The sequence below is a fragment of the Lytechinus variegatus genome, chromosome 7, assembly GCF_018143015.1.
Source record: "Lytechinus variegatus isolate NC3 chromosome 7, Lvar_3.0, whole genome shotgun sequence".
In the NCBI taxonomy this organism is placed as follows: Eukaryota; Metazoa; Echinodermata; class Echinoidea; order Temnopleuroida; family Toxopneustidae; genus Lytechinus; species Lytechinus variegatus.
In genome coordinates, this window is record NC_054746.1 from 18,014,432 (window position 1) to 18,037,271 (window position 22,840).

General features: G+C 35.3%; 1 protein-coding gene across 1 annotated transcript; it reads right to left on the reverse strand.

The window, feature by feature from the left end:
* Nucleotides 1-667: 667 nt before the first annotated feature.
* Nucleotides 668-22,025, reverse strand: LOC121418624 (epididymis-specific alpha-mannosidase-like). Its single transcript, XM_041612600.1, has 20 exons — nt 21,219-22,025; nt 20,491-20,631; nt 19,727-19,838; nt 18,841-19,013; nt 17,996-18,114; nt 15,152-15,329; nt 14,545-14,743; nt 13,711-13,904; nt 12,871-13,060; nt 12,175-12,308; nt 11,535-11,845; nt 8,997-9,191; nt 8,274-8,417; nt 7,371-7,470; nt 6,844-6,960; nt 6,059-6,266; nt 5,416-5,547; nt 4,748-4,851; nt 4,067-4,169; nt 668-3,721 (listed from the first exon to the last, which is right to left on the reverse strand). The coding sequence occupies exons 1-20, from the start codon at nt 21,399-21,401 to the stop codon at nt 3,540-3,542; spliced, it is 3,219 nt and encodes a 1,072-aa protein (XP_041468534.1). The 5' UTR covers nt 21,402-22,025; the 3' UTR covers nt 668-3,539.
* Nucleotides 22,026-22,840: the final 815 nt, after the last annotated feature.

Below are 22,840 nucleotides of genomic sequence, written 5' to 3' on the forward strand. Positions count from 1 at the left end.
AATTACCTTTTTCTGCTCGTGCGCTGTTTACAATCGCGAACAGGCTATAAAGACTTGCACTAATTTGTATAATTGGACGAGAGCACACACTGACCAATTCATTGCTGGTAAAAAGGCATTGTTCACCAGAAAAATACGACCTTCCTCGTTAAATAGAGAGTGGTTGGTATTTCTTCAACTTGTTTTCTACCCTTGATGGAAGATCTGTGTAACTGGTGTATGGATCACTGCTTGTACATCAAGCAAAGATTTGAATTTTAAATGCATTGATAAACTACATGTAGTTAATATGTTTTGGTTCATAGTGCCAAGATCATTCAATGTTTTGATTGTAAGAACAAACATTTGTTTCAACATTGAACCTCACCTTACCTTCATTCTGATGCATGCAAGCTTTTCTCTTATTCCACCACTCACAACTAATTATACTAAATGATGTGTGTCAGATCCTATACTTTAAAACCATTTTGTTAAGAAAACAAGTATTAATTTGATATATCCATTTTGTATCCACCTGTAACAACATTAAGTTAAAAGAAGAAACTAAATTTGTGGAAAAACACTGTCTTATTGTATTTATCAGCACTTCTAATAATATGATGATTTTCTTTTTCATATTGACATGTTACAATTCCCTTTTACTTTGACTAGTAAAATATTTTTGAACTTTTCAAATCTTGTCCACACAAGTGAAATATAACACATTCCCCCAAATGTGTTCCTCTGTGTGTATAATTATTTACTACTAGACTTTGTTTTTAATCATTTCCTCCTTTCATGATGACAAGGCTAATTCTGTAAGATAATATTGAGATACACTTAAAAGATATTATAGCATGTTCTAAGCTGCTACATGTACATGTCGTTGATATCTCAAAGGGTGTAAGGACTAAATGTCACAGCATGACTTGGTATACAGCAACTAACATTATTCTGAAAGGGCAATTCTGGTTTAAAGGGATTGTTTCACTTTGTGAGCTACTAACTGATTTAAAAAACATTCTCAAACTGAGATGAAACATGTGTACAAGTGCCTGTACACTACAAACCTAATGTTTAGCCCATTTTTAAGAACCCAAATGAGAAATTTTTAAAATCTGAACAAAGTCAAATGATCACTTTAACTTAAAATCTTGCTGGTTGTATGAATGTGTGTGTAGTTGTTGTTCTTGTAAGAGCAAAATGTATATATAAAAAAACTTTGTCAAGTTGTCAAGTAATCATCATTTCTGATTATATATAAAAAAATGTAGGTATGCATATTTGAAAATATAAGACATGTGAGTACAGGGGAGCATTTCATGGAAGGAATTGTTTGATGTTTTATCAGACAAGTGCTGTTTTATCCGATAGTTGTCATGTTGACAGTGCTTCTCAGCCAATCAAATTCAAGGAAAATTTCAGATCTGACTTTAAAAAAAAATGTTGATGAAATGCTTCTCAGAACAATCGCCAGTGAAAATGGTTAATGGTAAATGGTGATTTTTTTTATCTGATTGCTATGAAAGCATGAATGCTTGTAAGCAAATAACCAGGGGACTGATTGTTTGAGGTCCTCTCCGAGGGACCTTGTAATGCGGGAAGTCGGGATTGAACCTGGGTCACTGTAATCCGAAACCCTTGCTCTGCTGCTTGAGCTATTGCACCCGACTAAATTGTTTCATGAGATGCTCACCTTGACACCTACCCTTGGGTTTCATATTTAAAAACCTGTTGATATCAATCAAGGGTTACTAATTATATTCAATCAGTGGTCTAACAATTGTGATGAATATGTGTTTGAATTATAGAGTTGCAAAAAAGTAAAGCGTGACATCTGTCAGAAAGATTGGTAATTGTTCAATACTGAACAAATGAAAAGTTGTCGGATATTCTTTCTCATTGTGTTTAAGGAACTCCCGTATTTCATTAAGCCAAACAAGTGCCAGATTTTTCTTGAACATAGTGTGAATCACTTGGTGATGCATTGGGGGGAAGTATTGTCTACAGAGTCTACACATAGAGACATTGAGACCAAAAGATGGCAGTGCACTATAAGATTTAAGTTCTATTCAACAAGAACAAATCCAAGTAAAGACATTTCTGGCTTGCATCCAGGAAATGAAATCACCTGTTTGATCTGAAAAAAAATTGTCACATGGAAAGATTGGAATCTTCTAAGCCATTTACTGGAAAATCTGTTACAGGCTTTTCAGTTTTCACACCCATGAAAAGACATTACTAGTGTTGTTTTGTTGATTACTCTTAGTACTTTTTATTAAACATATTAATCTTTCAAACAGAATTATGATAAATTCAAGTGTAAAGAAAGAGATTAAAATAAAATGTTTCACATTTCACTGTAAATTTGAGAAATGTGCTCTTCTAGTCAGATATATTTTGTTGAATGTGTCAATCGATGGTTAGTACATAAGATAGAATTTAAATTAAAATGTAAATTCCTGCTAATGTTTCTTGCATATATTATGGAATGTCCAAATATGACACGGATAGTTGTGCAAACACAAGAGTAATAAAACTATGGACAGAAGTCCATTCTGTTTTTGTTAAATTTGTTGTCTGTAAAAGTTTCATTAATTTATCCTTTCATCTGTGAATATTTATTCAAAATATAGAAAACAGGTGCACTCATACTCGCGTTTTGAACAGATATATTTAAATTGAACAATGTCGCAGACACTTTCTGCAACGTTCAGAATCTATTGAAAATGCCACTCTAATCAAAATGGACAGATTAGAATTCATTGTTGAATTTGGTGGACAGGGACAGCACATTCTCTTAAGATTCGGACCAGACAAAAAATTGCAAATATGTCCAGAGTCCAGGACGACACTGCTGTTTTGATTCACTGGTTTTCGACAAAGGCTGCTTTCTTACAGGGCTTTTGACAAAAGATTCTCTACATTCTAGAAAGCATCTGCAAAGTGATTGATAAAATGCCCTAGTGAGAGAGAGTCTGCAAGGGTTTCATTATGTTAATACTGTACATACATAAAAAGTAAATTGCACTTTTGGTCGGCTTCAAATGAAATTTTGAGAACCATTAAAACATTAAAAATACCATACTTCTTGTGAAACTGGTGAATATGAGGATTGGAAATAATGTTACTTTGAATTCATTTTATTCTGCAGGTTAACCTATTCAGTTTCATAAACTGCCTTACGAAGGAGTTCTGCAGCTTAACATACATATTATACATGGAAATACAAAATGCATAATAATTAGGTAACATCACCGAACTATCATCAACAAATATAAAGAGTGAATCAATGGTAATCTCATGAGTAGAGACAGAGTATGAGGATATTGATGATGACCATGACAATTGTATTGATAATGATTATGATGATAACACTACCGTATTAAAAGCTCTTATCCAAAAGACATAATAAAATTCAGGAATTCAATGACTTTCCTTTTTCTTAAGAATTTAAAGAATACCACCCTCGCCAACGCAATAGGGGTTCATCTTTTACATGAAGTTGATGCTTTAGACATCAACAAGAGGATGACAGCTTGAAGAACATGAAGCGATCCTCATTTCTGAGATGGTTCCTTCATGGCGACAAAGAAGGTCTTGATTTCCTGTGGTTGCAGCGTGTAGGCAAAGCTTGGTGGTGCTGCAGTGGTTGGTGTTTTAGTGGTGGTAGGTGCTGCTGATGTGTTTGGTGTGTCTTTAGTCCTATTGATGTTGTTGGAATTTTCACTTGGACTTTCACCTATTCACACAAACACACAAAAACAGGGTAGATTGTAATCATCTTGAAGGAAGGAAATACATCTAAATTGTATTGCATCATTAATTAGGTTCATAGCACATGAAGCACTGCTGAGGAGTGTGTGTGTGTGTGGGGGGGGGGGGGTCAGTCTACCTCAACATTGATATTTCAAATACTGAATACAGAAAAAGAGGGAGAGAAGAGGGCTATGGTGTTGGACATGGAGCACAATGTTACCAGTGACTCAATAAGGGAGGGGGGAGGGGCAATCTACCCATAATGTTATAACCACTTGACTCTTGGTAGATATATTTCACATGGTTATATCTAGGAGCCTAGTCTTACCTGCTGTTTTCCACTTCCATCTGTTCATGTGGGTGATGTTCCAGATACCTGTTAGGCTACGTTCATCCACTGTCTTTATCATTCCCAAAGGTGATAACACGCTCTACAAAGTCAAAAAATAAGATAGAAGATGGTCAATGTGGGTTGAGGGGAAAGGCTGAAAAATTATTGCACATTTTAAAGAATTCAATAAGAAGGCCAAGAGTTCACTCCAACAAACAGCTGATTTGTAATGTATGAAGAGAACAAAGAAGTATAAAGTTAAAAATTTAATCAAAATCAGATGTAGTTTTCTCCATCCTTACTTCACTCAATGAACTGTTTAAGTCATGAAAACCTAAGAGCATTACAAGTTTTTATAAGAGCTGGGAAATAGAGACAAATCATTTCAGCAAGCTCCCACGTATAGGGGGTCAGATGTACATACTTTTTGGTTCCAATAATGGATTGTATGAGGTGGTCATCATTCTAATGCTATTCCAAGTTATTGAGTTTCAGAAAATAAATTAATGGGGCATCAAGCAACCTGTGTAAAAATAATTGATTTGTTAATTAATCTTATTTTCTACCATAATATAAATTATTTATCGAAATCATAAAATAGCAAGTCACCTTGCTATCAATTATCAGGAGAAAAAAATAATAGAAATTGTAAGATGTGTATAATTCTGGTATACATACTTGAAGATCTACTGTTACAGGTCTGGATAGAATTGGATGTTCACCTACTTCATACAGGTGTTGGAGACGAAGCAGAATTCGACTTAGATTGGGTGAAGTTCCTGCTAATAACAAAGAAAAAAATAAGGAATAGTATATGTTTGAACAAAAGCTTCATGTTTTATATGCCAGCATTACATGTATCTATAAATGAAATATATTTGGGAGCATCAGGGAGAGAGAGAGAAGGGGGAGGGGATTTTTCAATTATATGAATGTCCCAATGTAAAAAACTTAATTGAGATTAAAACGAAATAACGTTATTCTTTCTGAGGAGCGTTTCATCAATATTTTCGTCCGACAAATTGTCAGATCTGACAACTTTCCTGGATTCTGATTGATTGAGAAGCACTATTACTACTATAGCAACTGTCGGATAAAACAGGACTTGTCGGATAAAATGTCTGACAAGTCCTTTCATGAAACGCTCCCCAGATAAAAATTGAAACAATGAACAAATATCTCATTAAACCAGGACCTATAATGCCAATCTGAGCAGTCTCATTTCAAAACTTTAGAACAAAAAACAATAGCGCGTTTGCACGGATAGGAAGATCACTGTTTTATGGCTTGAATACATGATTCTTATTTTCTTAACTTTTAATTCATTTCTTAAGTGGTTTACTTACCTGAATTGCTGTTTTTGGCAGTGTCATTGTAATTCCAGCCTGGTGTTTTGAAGGTGAGAAGGTGAATGTTCTTTGGTAGCACATTAGCTATCGCTGAATGAAACCTCTGAGTTTGCAAGTCTGACGAGTAAACTAAAAGATAATAAATGTTAAACTTTGTCAATGACAAAAAAAGTTTTTATTTCTTGTAATCGGGTTCTTACTAATGTTTTTTGTTTGATCATCTGATCTTAATTGTTCACATTTCAACTAATCTGTGCTCCTCTCTTTGCTTTTCTTATCTTTCAAGGTTTGTGTCTTAATTTGCTTGTTTTATCCGAGTCTTTTTCTTCCCAATCCTCCATTATCACTCGTCCATGATACTTTAACACTTTTCTTTAATCACTCTCCCACTCTCTTTCGCCTTCTCTCTCTCTTTAGTCTTACACACATAATCTGCACACGCATTCCCCCTCTCCTTCCTTCTCCTTTATCTCCCTCCCTCACTCACTCTCCGCTCTCCTTCACTCTTTCCCGTTGCTCCCTGTTTCTTATCTCCTTCCTCTCTCTGCCTCCCTTCCCTACCATCCCTATCACTCAAAATACAAATAAGAAAATAATTGCAATATGTACTATAGCGGGAGAGTTCTAACAGGACAGGTACCTTCTTCCAAAGACCCTGATGATCCCACCTTCACAACGACAGGTGGATTCTCGAGTTGAAGCCAGCTGCGATGACGGAGTTCCGATGTCATTGATGCGTTGCCTAGCAACAACCAGAATGTGGATGTTGCTATAGAGGGTTCCTCCAGGGTGAGGTTGTAGTCGTGGGTCTGGAACTCATTATTCACCACCCTCCGATGTAACATGACCTATGAACATTCATTCAACAAGTTTACTTAATGTTAGATTTCTAATTTGTACCCCTCATTTTAATTTTCATTTCATCTTCAAGCTCTTCTGATGATGTACTGCAATCTACTTAAAACATTATTATCATTGTTTTGCAAGTTGGAACTTTTAGCTAACAATGAATCATTTTTTGGTTGGTGCATGTACTTGCATCCATCATACCAACACAGAATGTTTTTAAAAACTTTATACCAGAAATGATAACTGATAATGGTATTTTTTTTAATGCCAAACCCACTAGTAAAAAGTAAACAGTCAAGACAAAATGAAGATGATGAGAATGGGGATGATGGTGATTATGATGATGATGGTGATGATGATGATGCTGATAATGATGATTACCAATGATGGTAATGATGATGATAATAATAGATAATAGTGATGATGGTGATGATAAAACTGAAGGAGACAATGATGATGATGGTGGTGGTGATGATGATGATGGTAATGCTGATGATGATGGTAATGATGATGATCTTGATGACAAGATGATTTATCATGGAGGTGCTTGAAGGGTCCAACCCTGTTGGTACTGACCTCAATATGTCCATCTCTTTGACTACTGACTCCATGGCTTCTATCAGACAACAGCATCAGTCTATCATCTGTAGAAGTATCCTCTATGTAGGCTGAGCTTACCATTGGGAAGAAGTTCTGAGTGAAATGAAAAGTGAATATTAGATGCCATCAATCCGAAACCTATTTGCGTCACTATAATTACAAGCTATTTTGCTTAATCACCTATTCAAAATGTATTTATGACAAAATAATCATTACCTTGTGTATAGTGCTCATGCATAGCCTAATAAAAAGTCAGCAGTAACAACGTAATAAATTATATAGTTTTACTATGCTTGGGAGAGAGAAGAGAGAAAAGGAAGATGAAGAACAGAAGAGGAAGAGGAGAAGGAGGAGGAAGAAGATGAGGAAGAAGGGGAGGTGAAAGAGGAGGAGGAGGAGGAAGAAAAAGAGGAGGAGGGAGAAGAAGAGAAGGAGGAACAAGAAGAGGAGGAAGAAAAAAAGAGAAAGCAGAAAAAGAGGAGGAAGAAGGAGAAATAACTTACTTGTGCAATGGTTGCTCCATGGCGCCTAGATCTGTTCATCGTCTGAAAGGCATTGACATCAGCATACAAGTTCCCATTTGACTTGAGAGATGTAGAAAACCTGAAAGACAATTAGTGAAAAATATTTGGAATCTATAGCCCATCTGGGAGAGGTGCCCTTTTCCCCTTCAAATTACACATGAGAGTAAAACAAATCTGTACATTTTTAGAATGTAGCCCCCAAAACATTTTCATATATATAAGATATTGTAAATCATAAGAGACCTGAACAAAATAAATATTCTATCTTCAGAGTATATACTTTCTTATCCTTTTTTGGAAAGGCAACCATGCATAAGTAATTACCAACACATGGCCAGCCATGCATCCGGTAAATTTTGCCATGTTTGGTTGTAAAAGAAATTGATTTTTCACAAAAAATTACACCATTCTATGAAACAAATGATACACAGGGTTGTTCGTGCATCGGAAGGACTAGTGAGCACAGTTCCATAGTTACCTTACGCTCAAACTTACCAATGCACTTGCATCTGTGCATCATTTGTATAATGTGTTCATGCACAGAAGATGCCTGTGCCACATGATAGTCCATACTGCTTTTCAACCTATAGGGAAGGGGTTCCATTACTACTGTTGTTGTTGATATTATTGTCATACTACACCATTATCATTGTGATGATAAATACTACTGTTGTTGTTATTATTTTTATTACTATCATCACCATCACCATTTTTATGATTTCATCCAGCAAAACAAAGGGTATAGTTTAAAAGATACAGATGAGAAAAATATACAAAACACACAATCATCAATGTTTTGTATATGAGCTACATTCTACCCTTTTCCCCAATCTCTCTCTCCCCCATCCCATATTGCCCTTTCTATTTCCTGCCCTTACCAACCTGTAGACAAGTTCTTTGTTCATTGAGAGGGGTCCAACTTTGAAGTCCACTTCGATATGGCTGCATGAAATCTTGTCAGGATGTCCACTAGCATCATTGACCAATCGCATGGTCACTGAGTAGCGACTTTCCACATCAAACAACCTGGTAAATCAACACAAGAAATGCTTTCCCAGAGTACGATCATGATTATATATATTATATAGCAAAATAAATCTAAAATAAGAACAGAGAAAAATTTGCCATCTTCCTGTAAATGAAAACTATGAAGGTACTCTACCTTTTAATCCAGTCTATCTACGTTAACTTGGGACAAAGCTGTTAAAATCCCACTGGAGTGTCTCAAGATATGGAAGCCCCTTAATTCAATCTTTATTACTTAACTTCCTTATCTCTTTATTATTTACCATTTAAGGGAAGGTTTGCAGAATTTTTAAGCGTAAATTAATGTTAAAAACCAGTTTAAAACCTGAAAGTATATCTGAATCATTTATAAACCATTAAATTAAATCAAATTAAATCATATATGCATATCTGTCAGAGTAGTAGCCTTTTTTTATACTCCCCTCCTCCTGGCGATGCAGCCCTTGTATGCTACAAACACTTTCAGGTGTGATTGTTTAAAATATTTATATTTCTAAAAAGCATGTTGAAATAAAACATTTACATAAAATAAGATATTTGTACAAATATCATGATACAGCAAACAGCCAACGATATTACCCATAGAAATGTTGCGTTGTCTCATTTATCAGATGACCCTTAGAGATATCAAGCTTGGTTTTGACGCTACTGATACCCGAGGCAGGTCCGTATGGTCTGAAGACATAATTGTTGGATGTTTGGCCATACAGCACATCATGGAATACATGGTACTCCAGGAATCCAGCACTTATTTTTGTGATCTTGCCATTCTGTCTGTGATTAAAACAAAAAACCATTGAAGAAACGAATCAGATCAATTTCCATTCAATCAATTTTTATTCTGATATGAAGGAATAAACTTTGCATCTATCTTTATTATGCTAATAAAGATTTCAAGAGCACATTACAGAAAAATAATCAGGCTGCTATATGAAGAGATTCGCTTGAGAAATTGTGAACAGTTTGAGTATTCTCCCATACTGAGGAATTGAGACCCTTTGCGTGAAAAGTTCACTAAATGAGCTTGATGATTCCTCTTCAGGTATCATAATCCTCATCAAACCATTTTAGTATATTATCTTCCAAAATACTATGCCATTATTAATGAAAGAAATTGAAGTGATCTCCTATATTGAGAAATAATGTGACATTTTCAGAGCATTCGTGTGAAAAGTGAACTGAATTAGCTTAATATGATGATTCCTCTTTATGTGTAACATAATCCTGTAACAAATATTTCTATATACAGTTGGCAGCAAAATTATTCAACCCCCCTCACATTTTCGACATTTTGGTGAATTTAATGATGTTGCAACTGCAGATTGTAACCAAATCATTAAAGTAGTCAAAGGATAGTTAATTACAATTGAATACCAGAAAAAAATCCAGATTTAATTCCTAGTCTTTCCTTAATTGCTGTTTTCACACAAAAAGCAGGTGGCAAAATTATTCAACCCCCTATGAATATGCACTAATATGCATTATCAATGACTAATGGCAAGACATAAGTACATGTTTAGAAGTGGATTCAGCCATGATACAAATAGCAATATACATAATTTGCATTTTTGCACAATTAATATCCACCCAATTTGTATGCCTTGTATCAGAAGGCCCTATATGCTCCTCATATGTACCTTGCACTATGCTGACAAAATGGTTAAGGCTAAAGAGTGGTCCCAGAAATTTAGGGAGGAGAAATGTAGCTTTGCACAAGAAAGGGAATGGCTACAAGAAGATATCCAAGCTCTTGAATGTCCCCAGAGACACCGTTGGGAGCATCATTCATAAGTTCAGAGCCACTGGTACTACAGCTACAAAACATGGTCATGGATGAAGGAAGAAGTTTTCAGCAGCTGCAGCAAGGTTCATGAGAAGACAAGTGGACAAGAACTCCAAGGTTTACAGCAAAGGAGCAGGAGGACTGGCTAAAGGGGGCACAGAGGTTTGTATGGACACAGTGCACCAAACACTTCATGCTGAAGGCCTGAGGGCAAGAACACCTACATGTACACCACTTCTGAAGCCACATCACAAGAAGCCTCCAGTTTGCTAGAAGCAACCTGACAAAGCCACAGAAGTTCTGGGATAATGTTCTCTGGACTGATAAAACCAAACTGGAGCTCTTTGGTCCTATGGATCAACGATACGCGTAGTGCAGGAAGAATGAAGCGTACAAAGAGAAGAACACTCTGCCTACTGTGAACCACATAGAGGAACTGTGATGTTGTGGGGGTGTTTTGCTTCTACTGCCACTGGGAATCTCCATCGTATTGAAGGCATCATGGTTTTTGTCTGGTACCAGGATATTATAGCGAAGAATGTCATTTCGTCTATAAAGAAGTTGGCGCTAGCTTGGACATCATTGGACATTCAAGCAGGACAATGACCCCCAAGCACAGCTCCAAATCTACAAAGGCTTGGTTGGAGAAGAAAGGATGGAAGGTCTTTGAGTGGCCATCACAGTCTCCAGACCTGAACCCAATGAAGAATTTGTGGTGGGATCTGAAAAAAGCTGTTGCAACACGTAGACCAATGAGCATTGCTGACCTTGAGACCATTGTGCAAGAGGAATGGGCCAAAATCCCAAGGAGCATTGTGAGGTGCTTGTGAGAGACAATTCATCTCATCTGCAGGAGGTCATTGCAGCAGATGGATGCTGCACAAAGTTCTATAAGACACATCCATCTGGGTTGAATGACGTTACAACTTGTTTGTTGTGCATATAAAGATTCCAGTTTCAGGTGGAGGATATAGAAAATCAGCATTTACCTCAGAATATATGCACTGGCCTTTAAATTGTCATTATTTGTGCATTCCTTTCTTGTGTGTCAATAGGGGGTTGAATAATTTTGCAACATGCTTTTTGACCAAAAATTGCAATTAAAAAAAAAATGTGAAATAAAATTTGATTTTTTAATGGTATTCTTTAGTAATTAACTGTCTGCTAACTATCTTAATGGTCTGTACAAATCTGCAGTTGTAATATTATTCATTATGACATAATGTCAAATATTAGAGGGGGGGTTGAATAATTTTGCTGCCAACTGTATCTACCAAAAGACTGTGCTACTATTAATGAAAAGTAAAATACAACCTTCCATGTTGCAAGCTTACTTATTGGTTATTGATGACAGTGCATTCGTTGAAGGATCATAAGATATTTTGTAGCAATCATTCTCAATGGATAATTCATCTTCTTCCGCGTCACCACCCCCTTCTTCTCTGCCTCCATCTTCCGAAGCCTCACTAGTGCTGGCCTCATAGCTTATTGAAGTGGGACATTCACTTTGGAATTGACGTTGGATTCCACTGAATGATGGGTTATCATTGAAGAATAGAAGAACAAAAGTTTGGTACCCGATGGGAGGGATGGTAGCAAAGAAGTGAAGTTTGTAGAGCTGACTCCCACTCGATGGTGGGTTGACCTGAAGTGATAATTAGTGTTCAAATATATTACTTCAAGGTATTATGCATGATACCCATTAAACGCAGACCATAAACAAGGCGAAACATTCAAACCTAGTTTCCAAAGAATTCTAAAGAATAAAGAAGGCCAAAATATATTGTGTTCACATGAAGATGTTGTTTTATAGTACCAATATTTGCTTATTAGTAATAACAAAATTCTATATCATTTTTTTTCCATTTTGTTTGTTTGTTATTTGCTTTTTTAATCCCAATGTCACTCAAACAGCATTTATTCACCAGTAAACCAAATGTGTTTTTTTTAAGCTTTTCATGAAGTTTGAAATACCTGGCTGATGACTCGTCTTCCCTGTGAGTCTAAAACTGTGACATTAGGCGAGTCGACTTCTATCATGACTAATCGCCGAATGCTCCATCCAAGAGAGTTATAGACTGCATAGGTGACAGCACCCTTCCTTTCATCTAAATCAGGGAGAGGAGCGGGAGGGGATAGGTAAAGGGCAAAATTAAAAATGGATGAGTAATCAATCAAGGTCACAGTAACTTTTAGAGGATTGTTCAAGAGGATTGTTCATGAAACAAAATACATTGGATTTGTAAAGTACTTGGATAACACAATTTCATTCACTTGTTTCAAATAACAATATTGCAGGATAATCAGAAACTAGTAAATTTTTTTTAAATAGCACATTGTTAATGCCCTCAGAAACCTCATCTATTCAAATTTAACTGGAAATATTACTTTTGGAGTTATACTTGAAATTCAACAACTGTGTTTTATCTAACAAATGCAAAAATGAACAGAATAATTACACAAATGTTACGGTGGGGATCTTTTCATCCACATTGCAAATTATGTATTTCAATGTAGTGTACCTGTTTTTTTCCTTCCATGGAAAGATTATCTTATTTGAATAACTTTCATTATACACAACTTAACATTCTCTTCTGTTTATATTTCATTCTTTCATATTATATTTTCAGAGTATATGAATTTTCTTACATCGGATGTCTGGATCCATACCTGACTTGACCCCAAGTATATTATATTCCTCATTGCGGCGTTCCGTCTCCCTAGTATTAACTTGTGTCAGTTCATAGAGAATATCTTTCATTACATCTAAGGTATTTTGGCTTCCATCACGTAGGTGACTGATGTACATGTCACGCACCACGGGGGCTTCTGTTCCCGTCACACCATCATGGTGTTGTACCTGTAAAAGATAGTTTATTAAATTGTTATTTTATATAAACTTCCAATATATCTTCACAATATGACATGAAAATAACTTCATATTTTGTGCTGAATCAAATCTATTCTTTAATATGTCTTCTCAGCAGGGTATTCAGGACTGAATGGTGGTGAGCAAGACCGAGGGGGGCCACTTATTCTGAAAATATATTCTGACAAGCCGAAAAAAAATTGTTACTTTTTGTATTGTTCCTGGGAGCACTTTCCCATCCACTCACATCCTCAAAAACAGGGAACACCGGTATTAAAAAAAAAGTTTTCTAAGTATTTTCATAAATACACCACATTTTTCTTCAAGGAGAGGGGAGGGGGTGGGTAGTGCCCCCTCACCACCGGGATCTGCCACTGGATCTCCATGTGCTTAAATCCTACACACAAAGAACATCAGTTATTAGGGTATATGACATATATCTGTACAACAATGTATGGCATGATTTTAAAGCAATGAATAGAATTTAGAAATAATTTTGAAATAATGCACGAATGATTTTTTTTCTAAGTCACTGTTAAGAATTCATTCTCAATGAGAAAAAGATAATGCAATACCCTTCATAATTGGCAGAGTTTGGGTGTGCATATACTTATATAACAATGGAGTTCTTTTCTTGATACCTCCGCTGAAGCCCATCTGAGTTTCTTGATATTTTCCAGTGCACTGGTGGTATTCACAGTCCTTGAGATGTTATAAAGATGGGTATACAAAGAGAAGAGTGTCTCTCCTGACCTAAGAGTGGTCTGACTAGACCGTGCTAATCCTTTCAACTCAATCCTTGAAGTGTAGAATCCGGTCCATGCTTCTTCGCGTGCTGCAGACACGAAACAAAGAATATCCAATATCATGCTTCTGTCACATACTTTTGAAAAAGAAATATCAAATTTTATTTCTGGTTTTGATCTACTTGGGTATCATTTTGATCCTCTTATTCTATCTCATTATTTCATTTTTGTATAATTTATAGGTTGTAAATAGGCATGACCATCTTGATAATCATTTTGTGTTTTTTTTTTTTTTTGGGGGGGGGGGTGGACTAGCTACCAGAACTACCAAAATATATATTATTCATAAAATCACACATACACCCACTAAAAGACACTCTTCTTTTAATATATTACAAACCATAAAAGTTTTAGGACACACACGTTATACATAGTCTAGTGATGAACTGTGAGCAAGACTGTGATTTACAAGAACTTAAGATGGACTTTCATTCCTTGTAGAATACAAAAAGCAGTGTCTAATCAGGGTCAGAATATGACAAATACTTTCCCTCATCACCCCCTGCACACCCTCTTATTCATTTCTTTAGTCACCATTAAGAAACCATGCAAATTTCATGAAAAGTGAAAAAAAAGCAAGAACACAAAAAGGATCAAGACTTCAAAGATGATCATTATTTTCATTAGTTGTCATTTACATGGATTTTAAAGTATTAAATTTTTATTTACCAGTCGAATAAGGAAGAAAATCTCCCGTATTCTTAACACCCCATATAGATTGACTATTGTGTAGAGCAGTGAAAAATTGGCCAAGTGTCGCCTGACGGATTTTTATGTTGTATTTAGATCGATGTTGGTTTATATATACCAGAAGGCGGTCCATATTTCCATACTGGTCGGTAGCATTGAAGAATTGCTTATCACAACCCTGTAGAAATATTTGAGATAAAACTAAATGGTAAACTTGGAAGAAGAATAGAGAAGAAAGACAGAGGACAGTTCTTTTACAATATCACATCGTTATACTCTATGAAATACTACCCATAATATATGATGAAATAATAACATATTTAAGAGCTGTTGTAATTGTGTGATTATGATTTGTTTGTAATTTATAAATCAAACAAACAGGCAAGAAACTGATCATCTTGCAATAATTCAATACCGAAACCTATGAATTTCTACATGAATTATATAAGTTTAAATTTACATGTATTGAAACGAGTGATAAACTTGCTGAAAATAAATCGAGAAATAAATCAGTAATATTGCATGAATGTATCAATTAGTTAATAAATAAAATGATATACAAATAAATAAATAAGACTGCACATACCCAAGGCCAGAGTAGATGAGGAGTCTTGAACCAAGCAGCCCTTTTACGTATATTAGCCACCATGAAATCAGCATACTCTCCAACATTCTTTGACGTCACTGGATCACTCATGTTGGGGTAGATACCATCGGATGGTGGATTGGGAAACTTTGCTACTCCATTCCACATGTATGCAGATCTATAAGATAAAATATATTTCAGACCAACCTTTCTGGTATTATGTCAGAAAAAAAACTAGAATTCTATTTTCTCGAAACAGTGATTGTTCTCTTATTCCCTTCATGATAATAGAATGTTGGTTAAAACTTTTGAAATAAAAGAAAAAGAAAAGGCAAACATAATAATTGTGAAGGTGCTTTTTTAAATTCATGTATCATGGTGAAATGATATGTCCTTCACTTTTGGTTTTGTTTCCTCTTTTTTTCCTGTCGAGTGGCACTTAAAATGACTGATGTACAGATAACAAGTGGAATGCCTCTGGCCGTCTCACCTAGCTGCATCACGCGATTCAACATATAGCAGCAGTGCTGACTTTGAAAACTACTACAGTGCGTATCAAAAAAAAGTTTACACTTTGAAAAAGCCCTGGGAATTAAAAAATATACAACATGTGGGTATTTTTTTCACATATAATTATAGGTTTGGGTCTCATCTATCCAATGAAAGTAAAAGTTTTGACAGAATGTTACACTTGAGTGAGCACTGTCCATTTTTGTAAAGCTCGCAGAAATCTGTTTGCGCAGAAATACTTGTTTTCACGCTGTGTCAAGGGGAAATGGCGAAATCAAACTTACCCTGCGAAGCATTTCTCATAAATTTCCCTAGCGCTTTTAGCCAATTGAAATAAAATGGATGCATTCAAGCATTTTGTAACAATTTTGAAATTTCAACACTTAGAAAGCACAACGTTTACCCCTTTTGTGCCAGCTAGATCTGAGGACACAACCGAATCTGAACAAAATTCTATATCAGACATCTCCAGCATTTTATCATTTAAAGTTTGTTTACATTTCATTTTTCATTTAATACTTGTTTCTCCACACTTTTCCCAAGCTTGGCAATGATCAACAAAATGAAAATCAAGCCTAAGCCATTTCATGTAAATCACAGCTCAGTGTAAAGCAAATATCGTCACGATGGACTCTGTGTGGGGGGGAGTGGGGTTGGGTGCAATGCACTCTTCAAACCGTTTTGGGCAAGGAAACACGTTTAAAAAGGTAAAAGATATCTTCAAATCAATTTGACTAGCTAATTTCAACATGTTCTTCATGATTAAGGTCTACTTTTATTCGCATAACTATTTCAAATTTTGGCGCAAATCATTTTTCACCAACTTTTTAAAAGTAAGTGGTGCTCACCCAAGCGGAAATATTTTTCGACAGTTATATCGTCACTTGCTTAAATGGATCTGTACCAATGCTAAAATGTGGAAAAATCATCAGGATATTACAAATATATAATTTTACAGGATTTTTTCCAAGTGTAAACTTTTTTTTGATACGCACTGTATACCTCACACAAGATGTTCAGTGATACTTGGTTACTCTTATTTCCACGTTTTACGAATTAGACCAATACACTTACAGAGATGGTAATGGTAATTCAACAAATACCCCCAATGCGGCCAAAGTTCATTGATCTCACATGACCTTTGACCTTGATCATGTGACCTGAAACTTGCACAGGATATTCAGTGATACTTGATTACCTTTAGTTCCAAGTTTGAAAAGTCAGATCAATAAACTTGCAAAGTTATGATAGTAATTCAACAGATACCCCCATTATGGCCAAAGTTCATTGACCTTTGACCCTGGTCATGTGACCTAACATGCGCACAGGATGTTCAGTGATACTTGATTACTCTTATGTCCAAGTTTTATGAACTAGACCAACATGCTTTCAAAGTTATGATGGTAATTCAACAAATACCCCCAATTCGGCCAAAGTTCATTGATCCTAAATGACCTTTGACCTTGATCATGTGACCTGAAACTTGCACAGGATGTTCAGTGATACTTGATTACTATTATGTCCAAGTTTCATGAATCAGATCCAAAAACTTTTAAGGTTTTGATTGTAATTCAACAGATAGCCCCAAATCGGCCAAAGTTCATTGACCCTAAATGACCTTTGACCTTGGTCATGTGACGTGAAACTCATGCAGGATGTTTGGTGATACTTGATTAACCTAATGTCCAAGTTTAATGAACTAGGTCCATATATTTTCTAAGTTATGATGACATTTCAAAAACTTAACCTCAGGTTAAGATTTTGATGTTGATTCCCCCAACATGGCCTAAGTTCATTGACCCTAAATGACCTTTGACCTTGGTCATGTGACATGAAACTCTAATAGGATGTTCAGTAATACTTGATTAACCTTATGGCCAAGTTTCATGAACTAGGTCCATATACTTTCTAAGTTATGATGTCATTTCCAAAACTTAACCTCAGGTTAAGATTTGATGTTGACGACGCCGTCGCCGTCGGAAAAGCGGCGCCTATAGTCTCACTCTGCTATGCAGGTGAGACAAAAACTGCTGATACACCAATCTTTGTCCTTTTTGTTGACAAAGAAAGCTGCCCAATTTAGTGCTTTTTATCCAGCAATGCTTCAATTTTCCACATTGACTTCTTAAAATGAATAATGTTGAATGGCCTAACATGGCACAGTGGGAAATAAGAAATCAACATTTGATATTTTTTCATATTGTCATATTCTACAAAATTGAACTCTTCACAGGCATAGGCATCAAAGACCTTAAAATGGTGCAGATGGAAAGATAGAAATCATTATGCAATAATTCAAAGGATTTTTCATGTCGCTGCAATAAATGAACCAACCTGTTAGAAAATGGTGGTTTCTCCATTGGAACACAATAACTGTATGTATCCATGACATGGGTGAACATACTCTGTGATGATCCAAGAGACGGTGAGGCTTGCCATACAAACTGAAGTCCCTGAAAGATGAAGGTGGATTGTGGATTAATTAGTCAGTTTGAATAAATATGACCCAGTTTCACTTAAACTTGTATAAAATATGGTTCTAATAAGACTTCTGAATTAGGGTTGGGTGTCTATCATTTTGTATATTTCTTCATGGCATTTAAGTGATGTATGGCCCCTAATGCGAGTCAGATATATCTTGGGGTGTTGTTTTTTTTCCATGCGAAAATATATATCTTTCTAATACATTCATAATCCTGTACTTACTAACTACAAAAGTGCCATAGCCATGAAAGCTCTTTTTCTTAATTTACAGATGAGTCAATCATGATGTTCACAATTACACCTTTGAAGGGTATATGTCTATGATTATTATCATTATTATGCTTATTCTTTGACGTCATGGAGCATACTCTAGAACCATCAAACAAATTCTAATTCAAGAGCTATATGTTCATATAGCGGCCTTGAAGTACCCGTCAATGACGGGAAAGAGTCACTGTGAATTTCTTCACCATCAATTGTCATCTCTTCAACTTTGTAGTAAAGTTGATTGTCTAGGTACAAGTGAGGGCTAATAAATCACTATGATGGCGTTTGTTCCTTTTTCCTGGGGAGAACACCACCCAAGAAAGGTAGACAATCTGATCAAAAGAAATATGTGAGTCCACCAAAAGAAATGTGAGCAATTTGAGAGAAAATGAAGAAAAAAGAGAGAAGTTGAAGAAGGTAGACAATACCTTTGACTTCATCATGGCAGATTTCTGATCATAATCTATTCGTGATGTCAGATGAGCATTGAATCCCATGAGTGCAAAGAGAGTGGGAGTAGCTGCAGAAGCGCCAAAAGGATCTACATGCCAGCCAAACTGAGGTCGAACACCGAATGTCTCATAGATGAAGGCGTGTCCCTCTAAATGATAGGATTAAAGGGAAATTTAGAAGACAGAGAAAGAATGAAAGAGAGAGAGAAGGAAATAGAGAGAGGAGAGAAAGACAGATGAGAAGGAGAGAAATACAGAAGGTATGAAATAGGCTAGGAAAAAATAAAAATGAATAGAGAATAATTGATCCAAATGGTCCTCATTGGCAATAACAAGATATGGTGATGAAAAAGCTTACCTAGCAAGAATACATAACAAACTGTTAATATTTTAAAACAAAACCACTTCAATATCAAGGAAAGCATTAATCAGAACATCTGTTAATAAACTTGATATATATAAACATATGTATAAATTATTAACAATGCTCAAAATATAATCAAATAATGCACTTAGAACATGCCTTGATTGTTATAGCCCAACTATTCTGCCTATCACTTTCAGTTACAAAGGGTTACATGAATATACAGAACATGAATAATCATTCTTTAAACATTTTCTATTTATCTATCTATCTATCTACCCATTCATTCATTTATTTATTATTGATTGATTGATTGATTCATTTATTTAATTGTTTGTTTGTATATTTATTCATTTATTTATTTATTCATTCATTTTCTCATTCATTTTCTCATCCATTCATTCTTTTTAAATTTAATCTATTTTTTTTGGGTGGGGGATTCACATAGTTTTTTTTATACAGGAGACAAGATTACACATCTTTAAGAATGTTTATCACCTGTCATTTGTTGTATAATTGCACTAAGTTCAGTCACTGCTTCATCATGCATCACCTGACCTCCAATAATAAACTCCATCTGACCATTACTAACAAACTTTTGTGCTTGGCTCTGAAAAGACAAACAAAAGGTAATTATGGCCTTAAAATAAAGGACATAACATTTTGTCATATTCAATATTTGAAATAGGTTTATTGAAGTAACTTTTTCCTCTCATGAACTCTTTTTAAACTCCAAGGGCATAGAGCAACAGTGAGACATGAAATGTTTATTATGTTAGAATAGTCTACAATGGCGATTTCGATATTCATTAATGAAATCTGATATTTCTGGTATACTTTTGACTTTTGTACAATTTTTTTTTATATTACATGGCCGTACAACAATATAAACAGAGACCATTGACACAAGGGGGGGGGGAATGCTCCCACTTTTTTTCAAGTAATGAAAGAGAATGAAAGAGAAAAAACAAGACAGAAAGACATAAAAAACCAGAAGTAGAGCTAAAAAGAAAAGTATTTTTTGGATCAAGTAACTCTATATTAAACCTGTTATTCAACTAAGAAAAAACGTCATCTTATGGTTGTTTTGCCCCCTTCCTCTAGTGATGCCCCTGCATGGGCATGTGTGTTCTTTGGTGTAGTTCAAAGAAATAACTGTATCACAAATCTTGCAGAAATTTTCAAAGAAAGGGGGGGAGGCAAAAATGATGATTATCCCAGCAATTGCTATCATACAGCAGCTGAAAATTTTGGGGATATACCTTTTGATTTTCTGTGGCCACACCATCCCACCACAGCCTGAAGAACTCCTGCTCAACAGCAATAAATCGGCGTGCAGGGTTTCTAGCAAGTTCAGCTATCACCGTGGTGTAAACATTGGCAGCATAAGCATGCATGCTCTCCTGAAAAAAAGAAAGAGTATAATGAAGACAATGAATCTCTCACCAAATATAACATCATAAACATATATATTACAAGAGATAAAGGGGGAGGGGTTCAAATGAAAGAGAAAGGAAGAGAGAGAGGGGGGGGGGTTAGGTGTAAAAACAAGAAATTAAAAGAATCATAAACATAATTTAATATAGTCAAAACAAAAAGGAAAAGAAGATTTTGACAGCTAGATTTTTGCAAAAGCAATATACATGTATAGACGTCAAGACATGTGGAAAATTTAATAAATTAAAATTATTCTTTTTGTAATAGTTCATAATATTCAACTTAATTTGGCTTAATATTTTAATCTAAGAGATATTACCTATTTAGTCTTATAGATCACAGAAAGAGTATTGCAATTTTTTTTATTTGGGGCTTCTTCAATTTTTAATGATGTTCCTTAGCTCGATATTTAGATAAAACTTAATATCACAAAAAACAAAACAATACAATAATTTTAATGAACTTATTGAAATGCACTAGAATCACACCACAAACAATGAAATAAAAGGCAGTGGAAATATATGTTTCTGAAGACTACGAAAGATACACATACCTGAACTGTGTAAACCCAGCCTACATCCATGTGACTATGAGGAACCACATAAACATTCAAGGTTTCAACATCGTCCCCCCTGTCGACGATGTGGCCATTGGTGATGGTCACCAGACAGCAACAAATGAAGATATTAACAATCATGACTTGTTTAATGAATAAACTTCTCTCCAAGTTTGCCATATTTCCCAAGACAGCTTTCACTCCGATGAATGGCTGAATTCAGTCGTCTTTTGTAAAGAGTACACTATATATCACTTTGAATGTTTGGGCACTGATTGTTGTTTAATAAGTTGGAAATAGATAAAAACAATGGAACACAGGAGGGCAAAGTCTGTTCTTAGTGCAGGATACAAAGGACATCTTGATAACTTCCGAATGTCAGTTGATATCCTGTATAAATGGGAATTCCCATAAGCCTAGAAGTACACCCCTGGAAATACTGCACTGGAGATTATCCGAAGAAAGGCATCAGGGGGTCGATATTGGAAGGCGAGGGGAGTCTTTTCCCCCCAGTCAAATTTCTGGGTGGGTTCAGATTAATTCTTGACCCCATTCCCCACCATCCCTCCTAAAACAATAGGGATTTACAGATTGAAAAATTAATTACAGGAAGATAAAAGAGAGAAACAGAAAGGGAAATAATGGAAAGCAATAAAGAAAACACAAAACGAAGATCATGTAAAACTGGAAATCACATTTCAGTTCTATATCCAGTGCCATTACAGGTATGAAAATTGTTTTGCATCTTTTGTCTCCTACACCTTTCTCGCAATCACACTAATAGAATGATACTGATATTGACAAAGAAATATATTTTTGATAATGGCCTATACCAGAAAAAAAAAGGGGGGGGGATTTTTGCACTAATTCATGGACCAATGCCCTATTAATGAATTCCCATCTTAATTTCATTATAAGGTGCGTTTTTCAATTTTGAGCTAACAACAAAAGCTAAGCATATTAGCCTAGCCAACGTGAGATCAAATGGAACTTCTACTTTCAGACATTTTTCTGGCACACTACCTAACTCTTTATAGAAATAACTTTTACTTTTTATCTCTGCATTAATGATTCCCTTTCTCTTTCACACAGTCACATTCTATCTTGGTGTGATTTTTACACATCAAAAATAAAAAGGATTGACATGGTTTGATTTCTGTAGTGCTTGCACTTTACAATCATGTTGTATAACATCAACACAAATAATATCTGATTTTAAAATTACACAAAGATTCCAAATATCAAGGTGTCGAATGCATAGATATATTCTATACTGTACATGAACATTAAACTTATACATATATTACAATTTACCACTAGCTCTAATGGCTGAATATAATAATAATGGAATGGATCAAATACTTTTGCCAACAATTGCATGTATATTTTTTCCAAAACTAAGAACAATAAATTAGTATTATCGAAATTCAAAAATAATTTTGGATAAAATAAATCATAACCACATCATAGGCCTTGGCATAGATCATATTGGCCCAGGGGGCCGTTTTATAAAGCTGATCGTAACATAAGAGCGACTTTAAGAATGAATGGTGATCTTTTCTTGTGGTAAATGATATTGACCATTAAATGTTCATTGGTGATTATCTAGAGCATAAGAA